Raw genomic sequence first — 19,096 nt, forward strand, 5'->3', positions numbered from 1 at the left:
GGACTGCTTCATAATGGAACAGCGTGTCTGACAGCTCGGGCAGGAAATATACACACCTACACTCCATATGTATGCAATCTGTACCTAGAGAGGCGGAAGTTTTCGCAATCCCAAGCGATAGCAAATCCTATCGAAGTTCGAGTTAGCCGTCTCGTTTGAAGGTGTTCAACATGAGTGGTCGATTTCGAGATGCATAAGGGAGGCTGCTTTGGTGGATATGTGCCGGAGGATTATGCATTCTTGCTCCTAGCGTTCTGTATGCTTCTTTTCGCGCACAGGCTTGTGCAGGGCACGGGGGCGACACACAAAGGGCGAAATGCATGTGTCCGGTTGGGGGACCAGGGGTGACAAGTTATCAACGTCGGTGTGTCTCCCTTATGTCCCGTACTGTAGGAGGTAAAATTGCTGGAAACTGCAACATTTGGTTTGGTGATCCGACACGACATGTGTTTCACATCACCTCACTATTATAATCCCGTAGGTGCATGCCGTAGGAGCAAGAACGCTGAAGACAGTAAGTCATTTATTTCCTCGATCCGACGTCTATCTTTCAACACACCCCATTTTTGCGATCCTGCCGGAGTGGGAAGAGCACTGGGGATGGCAACTCAGTTGTTTTCGCCATCCGACGCCTGCGGTTCAACACACTTCATTTTTCCCAACCCCGTGAGAGTACGAGGCAATAACTCACTTGTTCCCGCAGTCCGACGACCTGGCAGTTCAACTTGCGCCATGTTCACAGCTACCACGAGCCTTCTACCAATTCGAGCGCCGTCGACCTTCCCCGTCTTGTTCTCCTGAATGGTGGCCATCTTGTGACCTCAATAACGCGGATGATCTCAATGATTTAGCATCAATCCTTCTCTCAGTTAGTCCAGACTGCTTTCGGTGCCGAGGGGGCATGCTGATTGCCTCACGAGCCCAATTCTGGGTGGTCATGGCGTACCCGCAATCCACGGACTAGCGATCTCTTCTCGTACAGTAACTACCTAGGTAGGTAGCGAGGCTACTTGAACACCGAGTCCTCCGTACGGCGTACATGGTTAGTTGGTTGGGCCAAGGGTCTGGACACGACCAACTGGTGCGTACGGCAACGTTACCTTAGGTAGCTTGCTTGCTCCTCGCCCATGATCCACGGAGAAGACTCTCAGAAGCGAATATCAATCAGGAGCTAAGCAGTCTAGATAGGTCTTGAGATACCCTCGAAGAAAGCAAACATATGAGAGATTAACAGCCACAGAGACGCACGCCTTGGTGACGACCCTTTCACTAGCAATTCATCAGAAGCTGCAGAACCTTACGTAGATAGTATGTGACGAGGTGGTGCAGGCAACAGGCAGCCCGAGTCACCGGGATGGCCACCAGCTTGACCGGGGGCCGAGTCTTAACCAACGTTGGAGGTTGCGGAGGCTGCTAGGCTTGGTGACCCCCTAGTTAGCTGTTGGTGCGCTAGGTCAGCAATGCAGGTCCCCGGACATTCTTAGTCCCGAGGCATTACTGAATTCTGGGGACTCCCCTCCCAGAGTGAGGGCCGCCCAAGAACCACCCAGGGACAAGTATCCCCCACGAAACACGCCTCCCCGCTCGCCCGCTTGCACACTCGCCAAGCTTGGGGCAAGATGCAGGAAATCAATCGACCAGCTCATTTCTCGACCGAATCCCAGAATCTTTTCCCCGTCCCTCCTCATTCCTCCCATCGTCCAGCTTGTCTCGGTTCTTGATTTGTCCAAGAGAACGGCTGTCATCAACCGGATTCAATAACATGGAGCCGCAAGGGACCGACATATCTCCCACCACCCAACCTGAGCAACATGGATCCACCAGCACCTCGAGAGCCCGCAGGATGTCGCCTGCGCGACTTGCAAGGAAAAGAAAGGCAGATAGAGAGTCGCAAAAGGCATCTCGCTTGAAGCAGAAAAACTACATTGCACATCTGGAGGCCTTGGTTAAGTCCTTGGATGCCTCGGCAGGCTCCGACCCGGTCGAGCTGCTGAAACAGCAGGGTGCAGAAAATGTTGAGATCAAGAAGGCTCTGACCACCATCTGCAAAATCGCCCAGACGGCACTGGGGGTGGGCGTGGGCAACGGTCGTTCTTTGGAGACCTCTTCGCCCGACCCCATGTCCGATCAAGGCGACATTAAAGACATGAAGCCTGATCCCCCTAAACTTCGAAAAATCCAGCCTTCTCAGACTTCCAAATTAGACTACGGTGCGGATATTGTCAAACCCATGGGCGAATCCGACACCGCAATTCTTTCCGCCGCTGAGTCCCATCCGCATGCCGCCAATTTTCCATCCATGTTCACGGATGATGATACCAACTTGGGCGAGTTCATTCACCATGATCTCCTAGACTTTCCAGTCCGAGAGCCTGCCGTTCAACAGACTTTGGAGACGTCAGAACTCCTCTGCGCCAGAGACGCCATGCCCTTGAGCCAGCCGGCTCCTGCTTCCTGGGTGTTTCCACCGCTACCGGAGTCTTTGCCTTTGCGCACCCACCACCAGGATACTGGGGGCCGGGACTGGGTATCTACGGTTAACCTCCTAATTGCACCTGTCGTGTTTCCACTTGAAACCCCTGACGACGCACTCGATGGAGACATTCCGATCTCGGCCGTGTTGCGTGGCTGGGATGCAGTTGAAGCTCGGCGACCGCTGGATCCTGGCTGGAAGGTTCTTCGAGAAATTGATCAAAATATCTTTATCGGATGCGGTATCGCGGAAAGATTGGCGGTCTTGCGGATCATGAGGTTGATGTGCCACGTGCGTTCCTCCATGAAACTACCCGCAATCTCATGCATCTGAGGTTCGCTAACGGAGTCATGACAGTACATGACCACTGCAGAACGCCGCCCAGAACTGCCTCCCTTTATGCTGAAACGGTTCGTCGCAGTCTACGCTTTTACACGTTCTACTCCGTCGTTGCTAACCATCGCCGATATAGACCCTGTCAGGAGCACATCAAACATCACCCAATGATTGACTATCTCGTATGGTAAGGATTAAACCTCCCCACGTGGAAGCACCAATTCGGTGGTCGCCAGGATGAAATCAATGAATACTCTTCTCTGACATGTACAGGCCCGGACTTCGCGAAAGATTAATTTTTTCGCAGCAAAAGTTCGCCGCGGACGCAGATCGATATACCGAACTTTTCCGTGCCAACTTCCGCTTCCTGTGGCCATTCGAACCTGAAGACATCTATTATCGAGACCCAGAAACAGGCCGTTATGCATTCTCCGAGCAGTTTATCGGACGGACGGAGGATCTCTCCTGCTGGACAATGCACAATGACTACTTTATCGCCTTACCCGAGTTGCGTGGAGATATTCCTGGATTCCCACAATCCTCAATCTACAGCTTGAGTCAACAGCCTGTTCAGCGGAGACCTCCAGCTAGGTCAGGAGACGGCGACGAGTCCTCCCGTAGTGACAAGTGCTCGATCAGCATAGATTTTCCTCATGCCATGTGGGGGAGAATGTCACAAGTGTCTTAGACGATTCCGAATATCCGGGACGAGAAAAGAAATATATGATACCCTTTACGACTTTTGCGAGACCCTTCGTTGAAGCATCGTTGTTTATCAATGACCAATAATGACCCAGTCTTGTCAAACTCTAGTTCTCTCTAAGCTACGCTTCTGGTCACGCTGCACCCACCTGCATTTCAGCATTCAGATTTAGGAGACAACCCCCAATCCGCCACCATCCGTCCTAGCTATCTTTGCTATCTTCAATCTTCCACGAAAAGGTCCGCGACAAAAGCGTGCCGAGTGCGGTTCCTGTCAAGTTTCTTCAGGTGTTCCACTGGCCCGCAAGCCTGCATTCCAAGGTATCATCTTGGACTCCCATATCCTGCAAACACAGCCTAGCGAAATCAACTTCGTTTTTCTTCCTGCGGAGCGGGTTGGAACAACCAGCAGCCCTCGATATGCACACCTCCTTGTGCCGGTCAACTCAAAACCGGAAAGGACAGCCAAGAATTGCGGCACCCCCTTCGGCTCCGTACGACCTCAGAGCCTCAGCTTCTTTCAGGACCGCATCCCGTGAGACCTTCTCGAATTTAGCAGGGCCTAGCTCCTCAGGCAGGTAGCCTTCGCTTTTGAACTTCGGACCAGGAACGTATTGCGAGCCTCCCGACAACAAGGCCGAGAACTTGTTCCATGCCGTATCTTTGACGTACCAAGGCTCAAGGCTTTGCTGTTTCGCTGGATGAAGACGCCCGGATTTCTTGTCCGCCTTGGCCAGAGGGTCAATGGGGCGCAAGCGAGGGAGGAAGAAGTTGCGGACCACAAAAGCACGGAGCCTGAAGAATCGATAGACAAGAATCTCTATGGCGCGTGAGGGTGCTGGGTATCCCAAGGCATTTCTCGTTCGCCCTTCCAGCAGAGCCATCATCACCTTTTGGAAGAAGCCCCGCATGCCGGGAGAGACATGTTTGAGGAAAAACTCGATGGAGACATCTGCGCATTTTCGGTTATTGTCTGAATAGACCATCGCCGTCTTCTCGTATTCCTCGCTCCACTCAACCAGCTTTTCAAGGGTAGGAGGGATGTCCTTGATACCCATGCGGTTTCCGACTTCCTTCCAGTAGGTGAACATGGCCACCTGCTCCAAGTACGTCAGCTCCCGCCATTCATAAGTGTTGACCCATCGGATGGCCTCCAAGATGTTGACTCCCAGCGTGTGGAGCATCTCGGGCTGGGTGATCTTTTCTCCATACTGCCGGTGCATCCAGTTCATCTTTGCGAGCGCTCGGGACCCGCGCTCGCTGTCCATGGAGCCGATGACAAACTCGGTTGTGATAAGAGCGGTATCATTGATGCGTCGACCAACGTTTGGGCAAGTGCTGAGTTGGCGTGTCTTTGCGAGCAGCTCGGTACCTGAGGCGATGGCGAATGTCTTGAGGAGTGAAAATTGTCCACTGAAGGCAAATATGAAAGGGCAGTCATAGAGCATGGACAGGTGCATGATCTTGTGTGCTGCCTTGTAGTCCATCGCATAAGGGTCTTTGAGGAGGGCCGCATGCTCGCGTTCGAGCTTGCGAAGGGCACGAAAACGCAAGAGGCGAACAAGGGCGAGATAGCCAAGAAGGCCAATGGCTATTGCCCATGTGTTTGGGAAGTCATGCATTGCCAACTTGGGGAGTCGAATGGACAGAAGATCCACGGCGTCTGGTTGGACTCCCATGGTGGCAGCGGGGTTCTATGGGTTTTCCGAGAGAGACCAGCCACAACAACAGAATAGTCTTGTGAGAATAGGTCTGGAGATAGCCTTTGGGCGAAGGCATCTTGGTTTGAAGCCTCAGCCCCCTTGTATACATATTCGGGTGATGTTCTCGTGGACAGCGTATCATTGACACGCCAGTGCTTGACTATACCGAAGCCGAGGATCCCATCGTGTCAATACAAATCACTCGGGTACCATCGATACATGTCAACAAGGGACCGCGACATGAAGCTGCCAGGGACCGAGTCAAGCAGTCGACGTCAAGACCGTTTAACGTTCACGCAAGGACCGCGTCAGTCAGACGGAGTCATATATACCCGAGATACCCCACGCTGCCCCTCGCCGAGTGGAGCCCCAGGGAGCATATACTATTGGACCCCCCCCCCCCCCCCACCAACTCTACTGTAGGACCCGGATCTTCGTTCGAACTCTAACAATACTCCGTGCTTGCGTCCTCGAAGTCCCACCCGACAGAACATCAATGTGCAGACCAAGAACCTGAGATTGGGCTGTAGCAGCCAGCCCTGGCGCTGCCAGCGTCCTGACCTCGTAGTTCCTAATCAAGAGGACCAAGATGGACTTTGGGCAACACTCACCCTGCCAGGCGCCGATATGAACGACACCGAACAGACTCTGATTTATTTCTCAGGCTGGCCTTTGTCATTGTTCTAAGAGGTTGATGGGTATCAGGCAGGCATACACTGTGCTGAATCCACTCACCGGCCGTCTTTGATTTTTCGACAACAATTCTCTCGGTCCTATCTTGCTATTGCCACACGATACTTATCATGGCTTACGACACCAAGGAGGAGATTCTGGCCCTAGGGGCCATGGATCCAGAACTGAAAGCTGTCAGTCGTCCGTGCCTGCACCTCTCACGGCGCCTCTGATCTTGAAAATTCCCTGCTAATTGGGATTCAAATCAGCTCCTTGAAGCACATCCTCCTCCCCCGATGAAATTCACTACAATGCAGGCCCTGAGAGAGGAGGTTAAAGTTCGTACCCTGCAAGCCATCGAGGCGCTTGGTCCTCCACCGTCCTCCGTCAAGCAAACCGTTATCACGTATAAAACCACAGACGGCACCGAATTGCGCGCCCGACTTTACCAACCTACATCACCGTCAGATGATGGCCGTCCCTTGATTGTGATGTACCACGGCGGCGGCTTCTGCCTGGGTATTCCCGAGTCAGAGGAGAAGGCCTGTCGAGATTTTGTACAAGCATTTAATGCCGTGTGTGTCTCGCCTGCATACCGCCTGGCGCCGGAATTCCCTTTCCCCCAAGGCCCCAAGGATGCTTGGGATGCTCTCAGATTCGCCGCAGAAAGTGCATCCTCATGGGGCGCCGACCTTTCCAAGGGTTTCATCGTCGGAGGAACATCAGCTGGCGGCAACCTCGCTTGTGTTGTAACCCATCTAGCGCGCGATGAGGGGCTAACTCCGCCTCTGACGGGACATTACCTCTGTATTGCTGGGCTGGTCCCTCCTTCTCGGATGCCGGATAGGTACAAGAACTGGGCGCACAGCTACGAGCAAAACAAAATGGACGCAATCAACGGACAGGCCGTGATCGACATCTTCACGGCTGCGTACAAGCCTGACCTGTGCGACGGCGTGTACAATAGTCCTCTAATCCATCCCAACGGCCACGCAGGCCTGCCACCGGCCTTTTTGCAAGTCGACGGGGCAGACACCTTGCGTGACGATTCGTTGATATACGAAAGAATATTGCGAGAAGAGCACAGGATCGAGACCAAGATGGTCGTCTACCCGGGTCTCCCTCACGCCCATTGGGCTTTCTTCCCTACTTTGAAGGCGAGTGCCAAGTTTTGGCAGGATCAACTAGAAGGAATGGGGTGGCTATTGGGGCGAACTCCTGCTACAGCAAAAGTCTAGCCACAGTCGTCTGACCAGTTAGAAATAGGCGCCTCTATACCGTGAAGTCTAGGCCAAGATCGAACAAAAAAATACAAGCTCATCTATCCAGGCCTAGGTCTCTCGGAGCTGGGCCGACAAAAACTTTAAATCTGATCGCCAAGATAGCTCCCTAGTTGGCTTCTAAAGCGTTATCCTGACTCGCCTGACACTCCAAGAAGAGATAAATCAAGGAACCAATCCGGGGTATACATCCTCTGTTCAAGCGGGATAACGCGGGGTACGTAGTAATTTGCGGGATGTACGAGTTGACCTTCCCCCCCCCCCCCCCCACACACACTCAACAAGTGGGTCTCCAGCCCTCTTAAGACCAGAACCCCTTTTTGCCCAATTTTTCTCTACGAGTACGGACGTGGCGGAAAGATCGATCAACTAGCTATTGACTCGCCTCCATGACTCGGCCCGGGGAGTCGCCTGAGGCGAGTCAGAGCTTGCACCTGCAGTCCAGGCCGGTTATCTGTCTTACCTATGCATATAGACGAGACCCACGGAGTTAATTTTTCTTGTCTCTCTCAAGCTAAACCCCAGATATTTCCCCAGTCTCCTCCGTACTCTTCGATCGTGCCCTTTTTCTATTTGATTATATGTCGCAAACCGCCCCCTCCCTTTCCGCGCCTTCCTTTCACGTCCACAGACAGGGGATTCGAAAATACTTCTCAATCTACAGTCCTCTTTGTGTCGGTGTCGTTTTGAGCTCTCTCTGAGCAGCTCCTAAGAAAGCTATTGTTAAGAAAGGGAAGATCTAGCTCGGACAATATACTATTATGGATTCAAAATCGGGATCGCTCGTCAACGAATCGGCCCCGAGCTCGGATGCGGTCCATCTCGAACGTCTCGCTGTAGACGAGGAAAAGCATGCCGGACATGTCAGGAGTGTGCAGGTCGAGGACGCCGATTCTCTTGAAAAGAGCATGAGCGTCGATGTGGACGTGACGAATCGAAATGCTGTCAAGGGCGATGAATCGGATGGCAAGGTTGATTGGACTTGGATCCAGATCCTGGCCACCATCTGTCTGTCGGGCTTATACGTTGGTATGCCTCCAGTTTTCCCATTTTGGCCTGCCTGTTTCTCGACGTCTGTGTCCTTCCCACATGCTATTATCTTTCGGTCTCATTGCTGACTTTTTTTCCTCTGTTCGATTGATTTGAACGATCTAGGCTCCCAAATCCCTCTCTATTTCCTGGGCGGTACGTTGACCTATATCTCCGCTGACCTCGGGGGAACTGAGGCGTCCGCGTGGCTACCTGTGGCATATTCCCTTGCTCTTGGGGCCGTGACGCCGTTCTGCGGTTATCTGCAGGACTTGCTGGGTAGACGCTATGTGACCCTCACTGGAGGCTTGATCCTCCTGATTGGTTGCATCGTCATGGCGACAGCCCAGACATTTCGGGCCGGTGTCGTTGCCATGTGCTTTGCAGGAGCCGGTGCATCAATTGGCGAGTTGACTGCTGTGGCTGGGTACGTTGATTGAGCTTAACTTTTGTGGCATTCGCGTCTCCCTTGTTGTTCTGACCATCCGAAGACAACAATCTCAGGGGGCCCGGGGCTGATTTTGTTATCTCCAGAACGGCTGAGCTGGTCCCTATCAAGAAGCGAGGTATTTACCTTGCTATAGTGACTGCATCCATCCTTCCCTTCGCACCTTACCTGCTCTATGCTCAACTCCTGGCAAAACACTCAACGTGGAGATGGGGCATGTGGCTCTGTGTGTACGTACCACTGACCCTTTTGTCCCCTTGGCGTGTAATGCAACAATTTGACTAATCTTTTCATATCAGAATCTGGAATGCTGTCTGGTTCGCCGGAATCGCCGTCACATATTTCCCCAAGTCACAAACTCGAGCAAGAGGCGTCTCTCGAAGAACCATCCTGAAAAGGATTGACTATATCGGGGGCTTGCTATCCATCATCGGTTTGGTCCTCTTGTATGTCTTTAATGTCTTTTCACAAATCTTGCAACCCGCTATGCTATCTCTGATTCAACCGTTGCTGATCACTCGCTCTGTAGCCTTATTGCTTTACAAGCAGGTGGATCCTCTCACCCTTGGACGAGCGCCTACGTCCTGGCCAACCTCTTCGTCGGCTTCTTCTTGCTGGTGGGGTTCTTCGTCTGGGAATGGAAGTTCGCCAGATATCCCATGATCCCAAAGGAACTGTTCCAGGGTCAAAATATCGTTGCCATGTGCTTTGTCGTTTCATTCGTGTCAGGTAAGTGAACCGCCATCTCCTGTGAGACAGAAATAATCAATCATATTGTCTCATAAGAGCAAAAGCATATGGACTTCTGACTCTGACTCTCTGTGCTGGGAAACAGGAATGAACTTCTCTGCTCTACTTAACTTCTTCCCCCTGGAGTTCACGACAGTTTTCGTCCCGGATCCGATCCAAATCGGCCTGAAAGATATCCCGCCGGCGCTTCTCTTGATCGGAGGGTCCGTCGCGACAAACGCACTGTTGTCATATCTTAAGGGACATGGTCGGGAGTTGATGCTTGTTGGATGTCTCATAATGAGTAAGTCTGCCATAGCTGTCCTGCCGCTTTCCTCACCTCTCTTTTGCCACTGAGCCCTCATATCCATCTCCACACACCGTCGAATCCTCTCATTGCATCTCATAACTAACCACGATTTATTTTCCGCTCTTTTCCAGCATCATTCTCAGGAGCCCTTGCATCGATCAATCCGGACAAAGCTGCTGCTGTGATCGGGATCGGCTCCATGGCCGCGCTGGGAGTCGGGATGGTGACATCGCCAGCCTCGACTATCGCCATCACGGTTGCGCCAGACTCGACCATCGCCACCTGCGTCGCTTTGATCCTGTGCATCCGCGCCACGGGCGGCTCCATCGGCTACGCAATCTACTACAACGTTTTTGTCGAGAAGCTGACGCCGGCGCTGCCGAAATACGTGGCCGAGTACGCCGTCAAGGCCGGCTTGCCCGTCGCGGAAGCCGAGCCCTTCACCGCGCTGTTCCTGACCGCGCCGCAGAACATCACCCAGGTGCCCGGCGTCAACGCCGCCATCGTCGAGGCCGCCACCGTCGGCAGTCGCTGGGCCTACGCCTACGCGCTCAAGTATGTCTGGTATATCAGTCTGGTGTTTGGCGTCTGTTCCATCGTCGCCTGTTGCTTCGTCAACAATATGCAAAAGTACATGACCAATCGGATTGCTGCCAAAGTCGGCAACTAAATAGCATGTGATCTCTGGTGGTTCCAGGAGGCACATCAATATGGGAAAGGGGCAAGGAAGGGGAGTGCTGGTACAAGCCCCAAGGACCAACCACCAACACCGAGGGAAAACAAGAACCGCGGGGTGGTTGAGTAATACCGAACATATGCCTATACTGCATAATTTGGCTTGAGACAGCTTCTCTAGAATGAACAAAGCCCACAGACAAGAAAAGAGTCCCCGATCAATTGAAATCTCTCTGTTACGTAGGAGCCAGCGGGTTGACTTTTCGCTCCTGCCACAACCAGGTCCAAGACTCTTAGACTCCTGCGAAAACGTCAGGCTCTAGAAAGACGGGATGAATAGACCGCAGAGGCCGGAAAAGAATCATCTAGGTCTTCATGAGGCCACTTTCGCCCGGCATCATCCAGAATCCTTGACCCGGATAAATTTCTCTTTTCCCTCCTCTCTGGTCTTTTGTCTTATTTGCTAGCGACGCAAGGCGTTTTTCGAGCTCGAGGACAAGTCACAAGTCCTTGATTCGTGGCGCTGTAGAAGGTAGATGGAAAAGTTTGGGAATCTAAAAGCCCGGTAGAGATATATCGTGTGGAATTTAGTTTTTCTCGAATGCTATGTAAACAAAGTTAAGCAACGTTGTGAAAGAAAAGAAAATCTCGAGTACAGAATAGCATAAACTCGAGAGATGGAGAAAAAAAAAAGAAATACAAAAGAAAAATAAGACAATTTCAAAAGAACGGGCAAAGTATACAAGCAGAAACAAAGAGGTTGGGTTCATCAACAAACTTCCAACGTTGAATCCATCATCGGTCTCGATCTGCATCCTCATCCTCGGAAAAAAACCTTTGTGGAGCTACAAAGGACAATCAGAGGACGAGTTTGAATTGCTCCCATAGGGCCGAACCAGACGATTCGATACCGTTCAGGCTCACTGCGATGTTTCCAAACCAGCGCGAGTATGTTGCGGAGTCGACTTGAGTGTTGTAGGGTGTCACGGTGGCGTTGAGTATTGCGCCATTGTCGAGTTTCATGACGATGGTGAACTGGTCTGGATTCGGCGTGAGCAGGGTCGGTGGGTATGGCGTGCCCACCGGTCGAACCTGGAGTCCGGCCGAGCCGAGCGCACATGTTGAACCGACAACTTGGCCGTCTTTCAAGAGATACCCGCTGACGGTCTCGCTGCCTGTCGAGTCGAGTGCGTCGTACCAGACCATGTGGTAGTCTCCGAAGGTGCCGTGGCCCCAGTACCAGCTCTGCACGGCACTGACAAAGGGAATGTCACCCCAGTTCTGTTTAGCTGGTTAGCATAGCCAGGCGGGAAAGAGATTTGAGAGTTTATCTGGAACGGATGGCAAGCCACACACCTTATCATGATACCCGTTGCCCTGGAAGTTCATGGGCGACCCTCCAAAGTTCATATGGACGGTTGCATCTGCCGCGGGCAGCACATTGGCCCAGCCAACGTGGGGCATGATCTGCTCGTCAGCGCCGCCGACGAGAGGGCTGCATGGATAGTGTCCCGGCCCGCGCTTTTTGATCTTAGTTAGCTCTCCAATGTATATAGCAAAACGTGGGGGAAAGACTTACCGAGACAAAATCGACAGTACCGGAAATGCCCAGGGAGGGGTTGTTGATTGTGATTGCGTATTGGCTCAAATCAGGTGTACCGGTAAAGCTGCAACCGCTCCCGGCCCAGTCGCCCGAAGCACCGTTTCCGATAGTATTGACAGTCACAGAAGTTGCCAGAGCTGTCTGGCTCACTTGTGTGCCGTTTGGAAAGGTTGCAGCGATGGCCACGTTCAGGATATCTTCGATGCTGGCTGTATTCGAGAATCCGAGGAAGGAAGACGCAAAGAATATGATCGTGAGGGCCTGTGTCCCATCGTCGGACACAGTATCAAAGTACCACCAATCATACGAAGTAAGATCGATGGGGAAGACCCTCGGGCCGTCTGCCGCTTCGTCGCAAGATGTGAATTGGACCGTACTGGTAAGCGACTGGGTAGAGGAATAGGTAAGGGTATCGTTGAAACACTGAGACAACGCACCAGGTGCCAGGGCCAACAAGGCTGAGAGAAGCACCGGGGTTTTAAGGCTCTTCATTTTGCCGCTGACTCGAGGAGTGATCTATCGGAGGAACTGTAGTTGATAGAGAACCGCGATCTTGACTTCTGCGATCTGGGGAGTTCTTGTCCAGGTGGGCAGGATTGCCGCTCTTTGTACTTTTCCATCTTCCGTAAACCTGGAGAATAGTTCAAAGGCCGTCCGCGCTTCTGACTCCGTCTGTGCAATAGCGAAACTACGAAAGACCCCCTCCCACCTTACCTTAGTGATGTGAGTTGATGATCTAGGAACATTTTCAGTAATAATCTTTGTTTCATAGAAGGACAATGGGAAATTAGCAATTTCTTGGGCGAAGAAAATCGCAGAAAGAGCCGCATGAAGTTAATGGTGCACTGTTGCTGAAGTGTGTTCGGACATATGTAATATCGTGTGGCTTGGGCAACTTGAGAAATAGGGGGAAGCGGTATTCCCGATCTGGAGCGGATTGACGAGCCCTCTGGACCGGGCCGTAAGCGATTGCTTCATTGTGGGGGGAGTATGCTCTACACGGAGGTACTAACCCAAATGTCATTGTTCGGAAGAATACATCGCCGGCGTGAATTTGGGTTGAGGACGAGTCAACCAGGTTGACACGAACAGTTGACACCACCGGATGATGTGCATCCTATACACAGCGCTGCCGGGCTTGCCAATATGCAGACCCACAGGAAACATGCCGGCTAACCGAAAATAGCTATTCTGCTAGATGGGCATGTTCCTCGATGGGCTCTTAGAAAAGGGTGACTGACGACTGGACTGGATAAAAGTCAAACGTCGATTGAATAGTAGCCGGGGTTTCGTTTACTGACGCTGTGTCTCTTGACTCCTTCAGCTACTTCTCGAGGAGATGGGTAAGCGAAACTTCGACTAGTCACCAAAGAAATATCCAGCTCTGCGCACTGGCAGCAGCCAGAAGGCCAGCTAATTCCTCGAGAGCTTTTCTAGTTCCGGACTCGAATGAAGAGATGGCCCGCTAAAGATGTGATCAAGCAGACGGCGACTAGGAGGGCTGTGAGGAGGATGTGGCATGGCGACCATAGATCTCTGTAAATCTTAGAATATACATCGGCACTTCTAGCAAATGCTTCCTTCAGATAAGGGGTGCAGAATGAGTAGTTGAACAATCACTTGATCCAATTCCAGGTTCATCAGAATGTGTTCTGTCCCAAACGCGAGCCTTTTTGTCTTCCGTAGAAGCCAATAATCTGATATGAAGAAACAGACGTTGCTGTATTGGTCTCTGACCTCTCGCCTCCCAGATAATCATTTCCGCAGTCATAACGAAAACCGCCTAGTGTTGTACAAGACTTCGTTGGATTCTTTACTTCGCACTCACGAAAGTGGCGATCGGATGTTCAATGTACCCTCTCCCCTGAGTGTTCGAGTGTCCTAGTCAACTGCAAGGTTAGAAATCCGCAGGCATTTTGGCTTACAGCAACCAGAATCAGAAACCTGACTCCGTGACCGGAAATGTGATAGCCTTAGTAGCAAACAGCCAATTTGGCCACTTTTGTTTGGTGCTTGGGAGCAGCAAGTTCAGGGTCTGGATCAGTTTCCCTGGACGAAAGTTCTCCTTATTGGATTTGGCTTAAACACAACCGACCAAGACCGAGGTATTGGCATCATCACCCAGATATTAAACACCTCGGTTCGGTTTCTTCTCCTCATCCACGTCGTAACTGAGGTAAGTACCTGAGCCCTGCGTCCTCGGAGCACACGATGTCACATGACTATTCGCTTTGACCAGCGCTCAGCGCAAGAGGAAGGAGGTTTCACCTTTTTCTGTGAGTGTTAAGAGGTGATCTGTAGCGGACTTTCGACAATCATTGATGACATGGATGATAGCAAATCCAGAGCAGTCCAGGATTCCGCGCTCGGCAAAGAATCATCCACGATCATAGCAAGGGCCTTGTACTTTTTCTCGACTTTCAATTGTGGCTTCGTTTGCACCGCGACAGTTGTGCAGATCCCCAAAGATTCTTTTTGGCTCTCTCAAAAAATCCATGGCATGAATGTTGACAGAAGAGCTTCTGGCCACTCCGGGCTTCTGGAAGTCAGTTGGTTTGAAGCTGGATGTTGCAGATATCTGCTCTATTATTTCTGGTGATGTGTGAGTGTGTATTTCTCGCCGGCTGCTGTGTTGGCTATCCGACAGTTCATGGTAGCCTTTTCGAGTATTCCTACTCGCTTAGACCAACGTTGATCGAAAAAGGAAACGGACATTGGCTTCCTAGTATGTCATCTTTTTCTTTATTTTGGAACAGTCAAACGCGCCTTCAGCTGACAAAGCCACCCTGGCGCGTGTTCCTGGTGCGACTGGGATCTCTTCATATATACGCGCTGTACGATAGCAAGGGGGAGCACTTTAAGTCAATTGACGAGGAGTGATGCAATTGCAAACGCAGGTCAGGGAGGCGACAACCTCGCAACACCATCAGGGATTCGTTTCATTGAGGATAGGATGGAAGATGGAGCAGGCTGGGAAATAGGAACAGCATGGAGAAGATTCTCATCTGGGTCAAGCAATGCCATATGGCTTTTGAGGTCGCTAAAGTTCCTCGAGGTTGCTTCAGGCTACTTTGAGGAAGCAGGAAACGCCCAGCACGTGAGAGTTGGCACCAAATGGATGGGATGAAAACTGCGCGAAGCTCACATGTGCCTCACCCTAACGATGCCGCTTTTAGTACGTTCAACCATATCCCCATTCACCCTTCCCTCGCCTCTCAGTTTTTGCAGCCACCGAGCCACCGAGCCACCTTGCTCACCTTCACTCACCCTTCATCCTGACCTGCTTCACGGCATGCAGCGCCAGCCAGGACGCAAAAATGGCGGCGTGCTAACCGCCCAAGTCGTGCTAATTACAAGTTGTACATGTATTTCCGGCATCGGTACTCCGCGTGCTACGTCTGGAAGATAAAATTCCGCTGCCTGAGCGCCTGGGGCCGAAACTGACTATTTACTCGCTTGGCAATCTCAACTTGTTAACGTTCCTAGGTTCGTCACCGAATTGTGAAAACAACCTCGAACGTCACACCACAGTTGATCAGAAAAATAGGTACCTTATAGCGCTTGAAAGGTGGTGACAGCGACGGAATTCGGCTTTGCAAAGGAAAACGTCCCCCAGGAGACAACGGGCAAGGCAATATTAAAACTTATACTTGACCACTGAAGGAGTTTGCGATGTATTTCCTGACAATTGCCTTCCGACATGATGGCTGTGTTTATTGGACCGGTGTGATCGCAGCCTTTGGATATGCAAATAGAAAATCTAAAGGGGATTGGCATCCGAGTGGTTCGGCAGGAGGGAGTCGGGCGCTGGCAGGGCCTCTTTCGGACAAAGATGTGGCTCTGGTGAAGATATTCGGCGTGTATCACCAGTGCCCGTGGCCATCACTTTGTTATCTGCTACATGACAATGCTTTCATTCCAAATAGTCTGCACGCTGCGTATCCAGGTCCTTACAGCCTTCCACACATTTTAACACCTATGTTTATTCAACATACAACAATATTCTGAGCATTGGCCAAACCGACACCCTCTCCCCTCATCAAGTCATGCACATAGCAGTCTCCAACAAGTTTCCACAGGGGCGCGGGCTTACGAAATCGCGGCGTCCATGATTGTTTCGGACTGTGCGGTCGGAGAACGAAGGGCGTGCAAGCCCCATGGATCAAAAACACACGGTCGCCGGGCTGCATCAGTGGCGGTCCGATCCCCAGCAGGCCCGTCTGCGTTGAGAAGAGGACGCGGTCTTCAATCATAGCCATGACGACACGCACAAAGTGTGCGCGCTTATAGTGGATCTCCGTCCAGCTGCTCGTGTCCCCGATGCCTGCTGCATGAGCTGCGGCCTTCCGATATGACTCAAAGTCATTGGCAATGTCAACTTCGGCTTTACCCGTCGCCCAGTCTAGTATTGCTCGATGACAGAGCAGATTGCCGGTGAGGACGTTGGACACCGCGCTGGCGCGGTTTTCCTCGAAGCCATTGCAGAAATACGGGTCGCGCATCTGGAGGGCAGATATGCCGCCTGGGACCCATTCAAGAGGGGACTTGGGCATGCGAACGACTTCGGAGCCGAGCACGGAGTGGTAGGATGTCTGGTGGAGAGGATATATCCGCTTGATGGCGTCGATGTCGCGGCCCTTGAGGACAATGGACATAGGGTCGGTCCCCACCGATACATCAAAGTTGAATTTCAAGCACGCCTCATATTCCCCAATCTCCTCCAGAGCGCCCAGGAACGCTCGCTTGTTCGAGGTCCAGTCCGGCACCCAGGATGGTAAGGTTGAGAGCTTTCGAGGCCAGCCAATACCAGCGGCATGTATCAAAGGACAATGGGTCACCTGAAGCTGGAAAGTGCGGGTTTCCCAATCTCGGTATCGCCGGCCAATATTCAGACCCTGTTGGAGAAGCAAATAACGAGCCACGTCGATGTAAACGGCTTCGACGCTCTTCTGATAGTCAGGCTTGAGTGCCGGATCCCGTCGACCATCCGAGATGCCCAAAAAGGCATAAATATGGTCCCGTTCATTCGACGCACCGAATGCACGACAGAAAATCATGTTTGTCGATAGCCGCGGCAACTCTCTCATTGCGCAGCGACTCTGCATCTGACTTAACAAAAGGATGTCCAACTCATCTGGCTTGTCTGAGAAGTTGGATGACTTGTTCCAGGTCAACTGGTGCAGACCGGTTACAAAATCAACCTCGAGGACATAAGTAAGACTGTCAAGGCTAAGGTCGTCCTGGCCACAGTATAGAGTGATCTTCTTTGCGACAGCGACTTCCTGGACAATCCAGGCCCGGGTGAACCATCGCCTTTTCAAAAGCTTCCGCAAGGCAGGCCAGAAAGCCGCATCCCTGGCACACGCCGGGATATCTTTGAGATGCTCCATGTTCACCGGGAGATCTTCCTCTTCCAATCGTTTAAACGCTCGCGCGAGAATCGGCACGAACGCTATCGCCAGCTCGCTGTCATCCCCTGCAGGACCGAGCCAAGCCCACACTTCCTCCGCGCTGGCAAAGATGTCCATCATCATCTCGACCTGTGCAGATTTCTCTCGATAGTCCGCCTGGTTGATACACAATTTGTCTATCCAGAACCACCCATACTGCCTGGAGTCCGCGAGCCAGGCCAGCACGCTAGCGAGGGAATCATTAATCACCATCTGGCCTCTACCGTCGAGAGTGACTTTTTGGCATGGCACATCTTCACCCCACGCGTACGAGATTGCTTTGTAGGAAGCCTTCTCGTCTAGCGAGACGTACTTGAAACTGCATGCGAACGGCTCTGATGGAACCTTGGGGTGGACCCGCACAAGGCGGATTGTTCGCGGGCCGGAAAGCCGCGCGTATCGGTACTTTGAATTTCGTGAGCCTTCTGCTAGCTAGCAAGCCTTCCAGGAGAGGCTGCGACGATCTACAGTACCTGTGTGTTCGTGTTCCATCTGCAGCGGGCCCAATACCAACCTGCGCCGAGCAGCACTAGTAGAACCGAGAGGTTTTCAGCAGATATCGAATAGCGCGAGACTTTGTACTTACCGGTGAGCAGCGGCCACATTTTCGGAGAGGGACTTAAAAAATCATAAATATAAGAACGAAATCGCGCAGAGCACTAACAGTCTGTCGGAGAGGTTGGTTTTGGGCGGCACCTCCCGGCTTTGTTGCCCGGCCGAGTTACGGCCGCTGAGGCCAAACGTCAATCAAGATTCAAGATAGAAACGGTCGGATAGAGGTTCCTAAGACATGGGCTAGGAGGACCTAACGAGCTTTTGCCGGCCTTCAGAACGAAGATTGCACAACGGCAGCAGCAGGAAAGTGTCATCATGATCAGTCAGGCATTCAGCTTGCACAGGTAGTCACTTGGTCCATTACCCCTCTTCGTGCCTACATGTGCTGAACAATCAATTAACGTTGTGAGGCTGAAAGCAAGCACCACTGTTTGCAAACTCCGAAGCGAAGAGGCGCTGCTGCCTGGAAGTTGTCATGAAATTGCGCGCCCATTGGATGAACAGTGGTTCAGCGCAGCGCCATCCGCTCGGCGGAGTTTCTTTCCATAGACAACTCGGCTTTGCAAGATTCATGGCTTGCGTGTGCCAAGATGCTCTCTGTATATCTGCTGAGCATCTTCCGTAATATTGAGGTGGAGCGCGGCGCAAGCCAAGATCTTGGTCGGAAGCAGTTAGGCTAAGCTGCCCACGCTAGCTCAGAAGTGGAGACACAGAGACGCTGCTTTTAAACCAGTCCACGCTTCGGGTGATTTCTCACGCGGCTCACGCGAGCCGAAGGCGAGTACAGGGCGGCGTCACCCCCGTCCCGATTTGGGGTCTCACCTAGGCAAGCCTTTGGTGACCATCTGGTTCTTGCAACGTCGCAAATTTCTCTCTTCTTATTCTACCGCCCCCCCTTCTTTAGCCAGAAACCAGCAGCCCGTTGTGGATAAGGGTACTGACTGATTGTTGGGAGCAAGTGAAATCACCTGGGGACTTTGAGCAGTGCCTGGATATGGAGGAAAGTCAGCCAATTGGTCCATCTTGAAAGGGGAGATACATCCAGCAAAGCTCGAAGCTCAAGGGGAGCTTGCCACCACTGAGAGGACACCCTTTGTCGTATCAATGACAATCAGCATGCATGGCATTTCA

General features: G+C 52.0%; 6 protein-coding genes across 6 annotated transcripts; 3 read left to right on the top strand and 3 right to left on the bottom strand.

Moving 5' to 3' along the window:
- Positions 1–1,762: 1,762 nt before the first annotated feature.
- Positions 1,763–3,497, top strand: Z519_11174 (uncharacterized protein; the record flags this gene model as incomplete). Its single annotated transcript, XM_016768887.1, has 4 exons — positions 1,763–2,764; positions 2,831–2,883; positions 2,946–2,996; positions 3,083–3,497. 4 exons carry the CDS (start codon positions 1,763–1,765, stop codon positions 3,495–3,497), a joined length of 1,521 nt encoding a protein of 506 aa, XP_016614733.1.
- Positions 3,498–3,957: 460 nt separating this feature from the next.
- Z519_11175 (uncharacterized protein) lies at positions 3,958–5,190 on the bottom strand (the record flags this gene model as incomplete). Its single annotated transcript, XM_016768888.1, has 1 exon — positions 3,958–5,190. The coding sequence occupies one exon, from the start codon at positions 5,188–5,190 to the stop codon at positions 3,958–3,960; it is 1,233 nt and encodes a 410-aa protein (XP_016614734.1).
- An 827-nt stretch (positions 5,191–6,017) lies between these two features.
- Z519_11176 (uncharacterized protein) lies at positions 6,018–7,124 on the top strand (the record flags this gene model as incomplete). The annotated part of the gene is made up of 2 exons (XM_016768889.1): positions 6,018–6,080; positions 6,156–7,124. The coding sequence occupies 2 exons, from the start codon at positions 6,018–6,020 to the stop codon at positions 7,122–7,124; spliced, it is 1,032 nt and encodes a 343-aa protein (XP_016614735.1).
- Positions 7,125–7,927: 803 nt separating this feature from the next.
- Positions 7,928–10,352, top strand: Z519_11177 (uncharacterized protein; the record flags this gene model as incomplete). Its single annotated transcript, XM_016768890.1, has 7 exons — positions 7,928–8,195; positions 8,322–8,622; positions 8,730–8,873; positions 8,943–9,089; positions 9,173–9,372; positions 9,479–9,676; positions 9,814–10,352. The coding sequence occupies 7 exons, from the start codon at positions 7,928–7,930 to the stop codon at positions 10,350–10,352; spliced, it is 1,797 nt and encodes a 598-aa protein (XP_016614736.1).
- Positions 10,353–11,215: 863 nt separating this feature from the next.
- Z519_11178 (uncharacterized protein) lies at positions 11,216–12,452 on the bottom strand (the record flags this gene model as incomplete). The annotated part of the gene is made up of 3 exons (XM_016768891.1): positions 11,216–11,638; positions 11,714–11,887; positions 11,937–12,452. 3 exons carry the CDS (start codon positions 12,450–12,452, stop codon positions 11,216–11,218), a joined length of 1,113 nt encoding a protein of 370 aa, XP_016614737.1.
- A 3,494-nt stretch (positions 12,453–15,946) lies between these two features.
- Positions 15,947–18,015, bottom strand: Z519_11179 (uncharacterized protein; the record flags this gene model as incomplete). Its single annotated transcript, XM_016768892.1, has 2 exons — positions 15,947–17,835; positions 17,925–18,015. The coding sequence occupies 2 exons, from the start codon at positions 18,013–18,015 to the stop codon at positions 15,947–15,949; spliced, it is 1,980 nt and encodes a 659-aa protein (XP_016614738.1).
- Between the last annotated feature and the right edge of the window lie 1,081 nt (positions 18,016–19,096).

The sequence above is a fragment of the Cladophialophora bantiana genome (assembly GCF_000835475.1).
Source record: "Cladophialophora bantiana CBS 173.52 unplaced genomic scaffold supercont1.21, whole genome shotgun sequence".
Taxonomy (NCBI): Eukaryota; Fungi; Ascomycota; class Eurotiomycetes; order Chaetothyriales; family Herpotrichiellaceae; genus Cladophialophora; species Cladophialophora bantiana.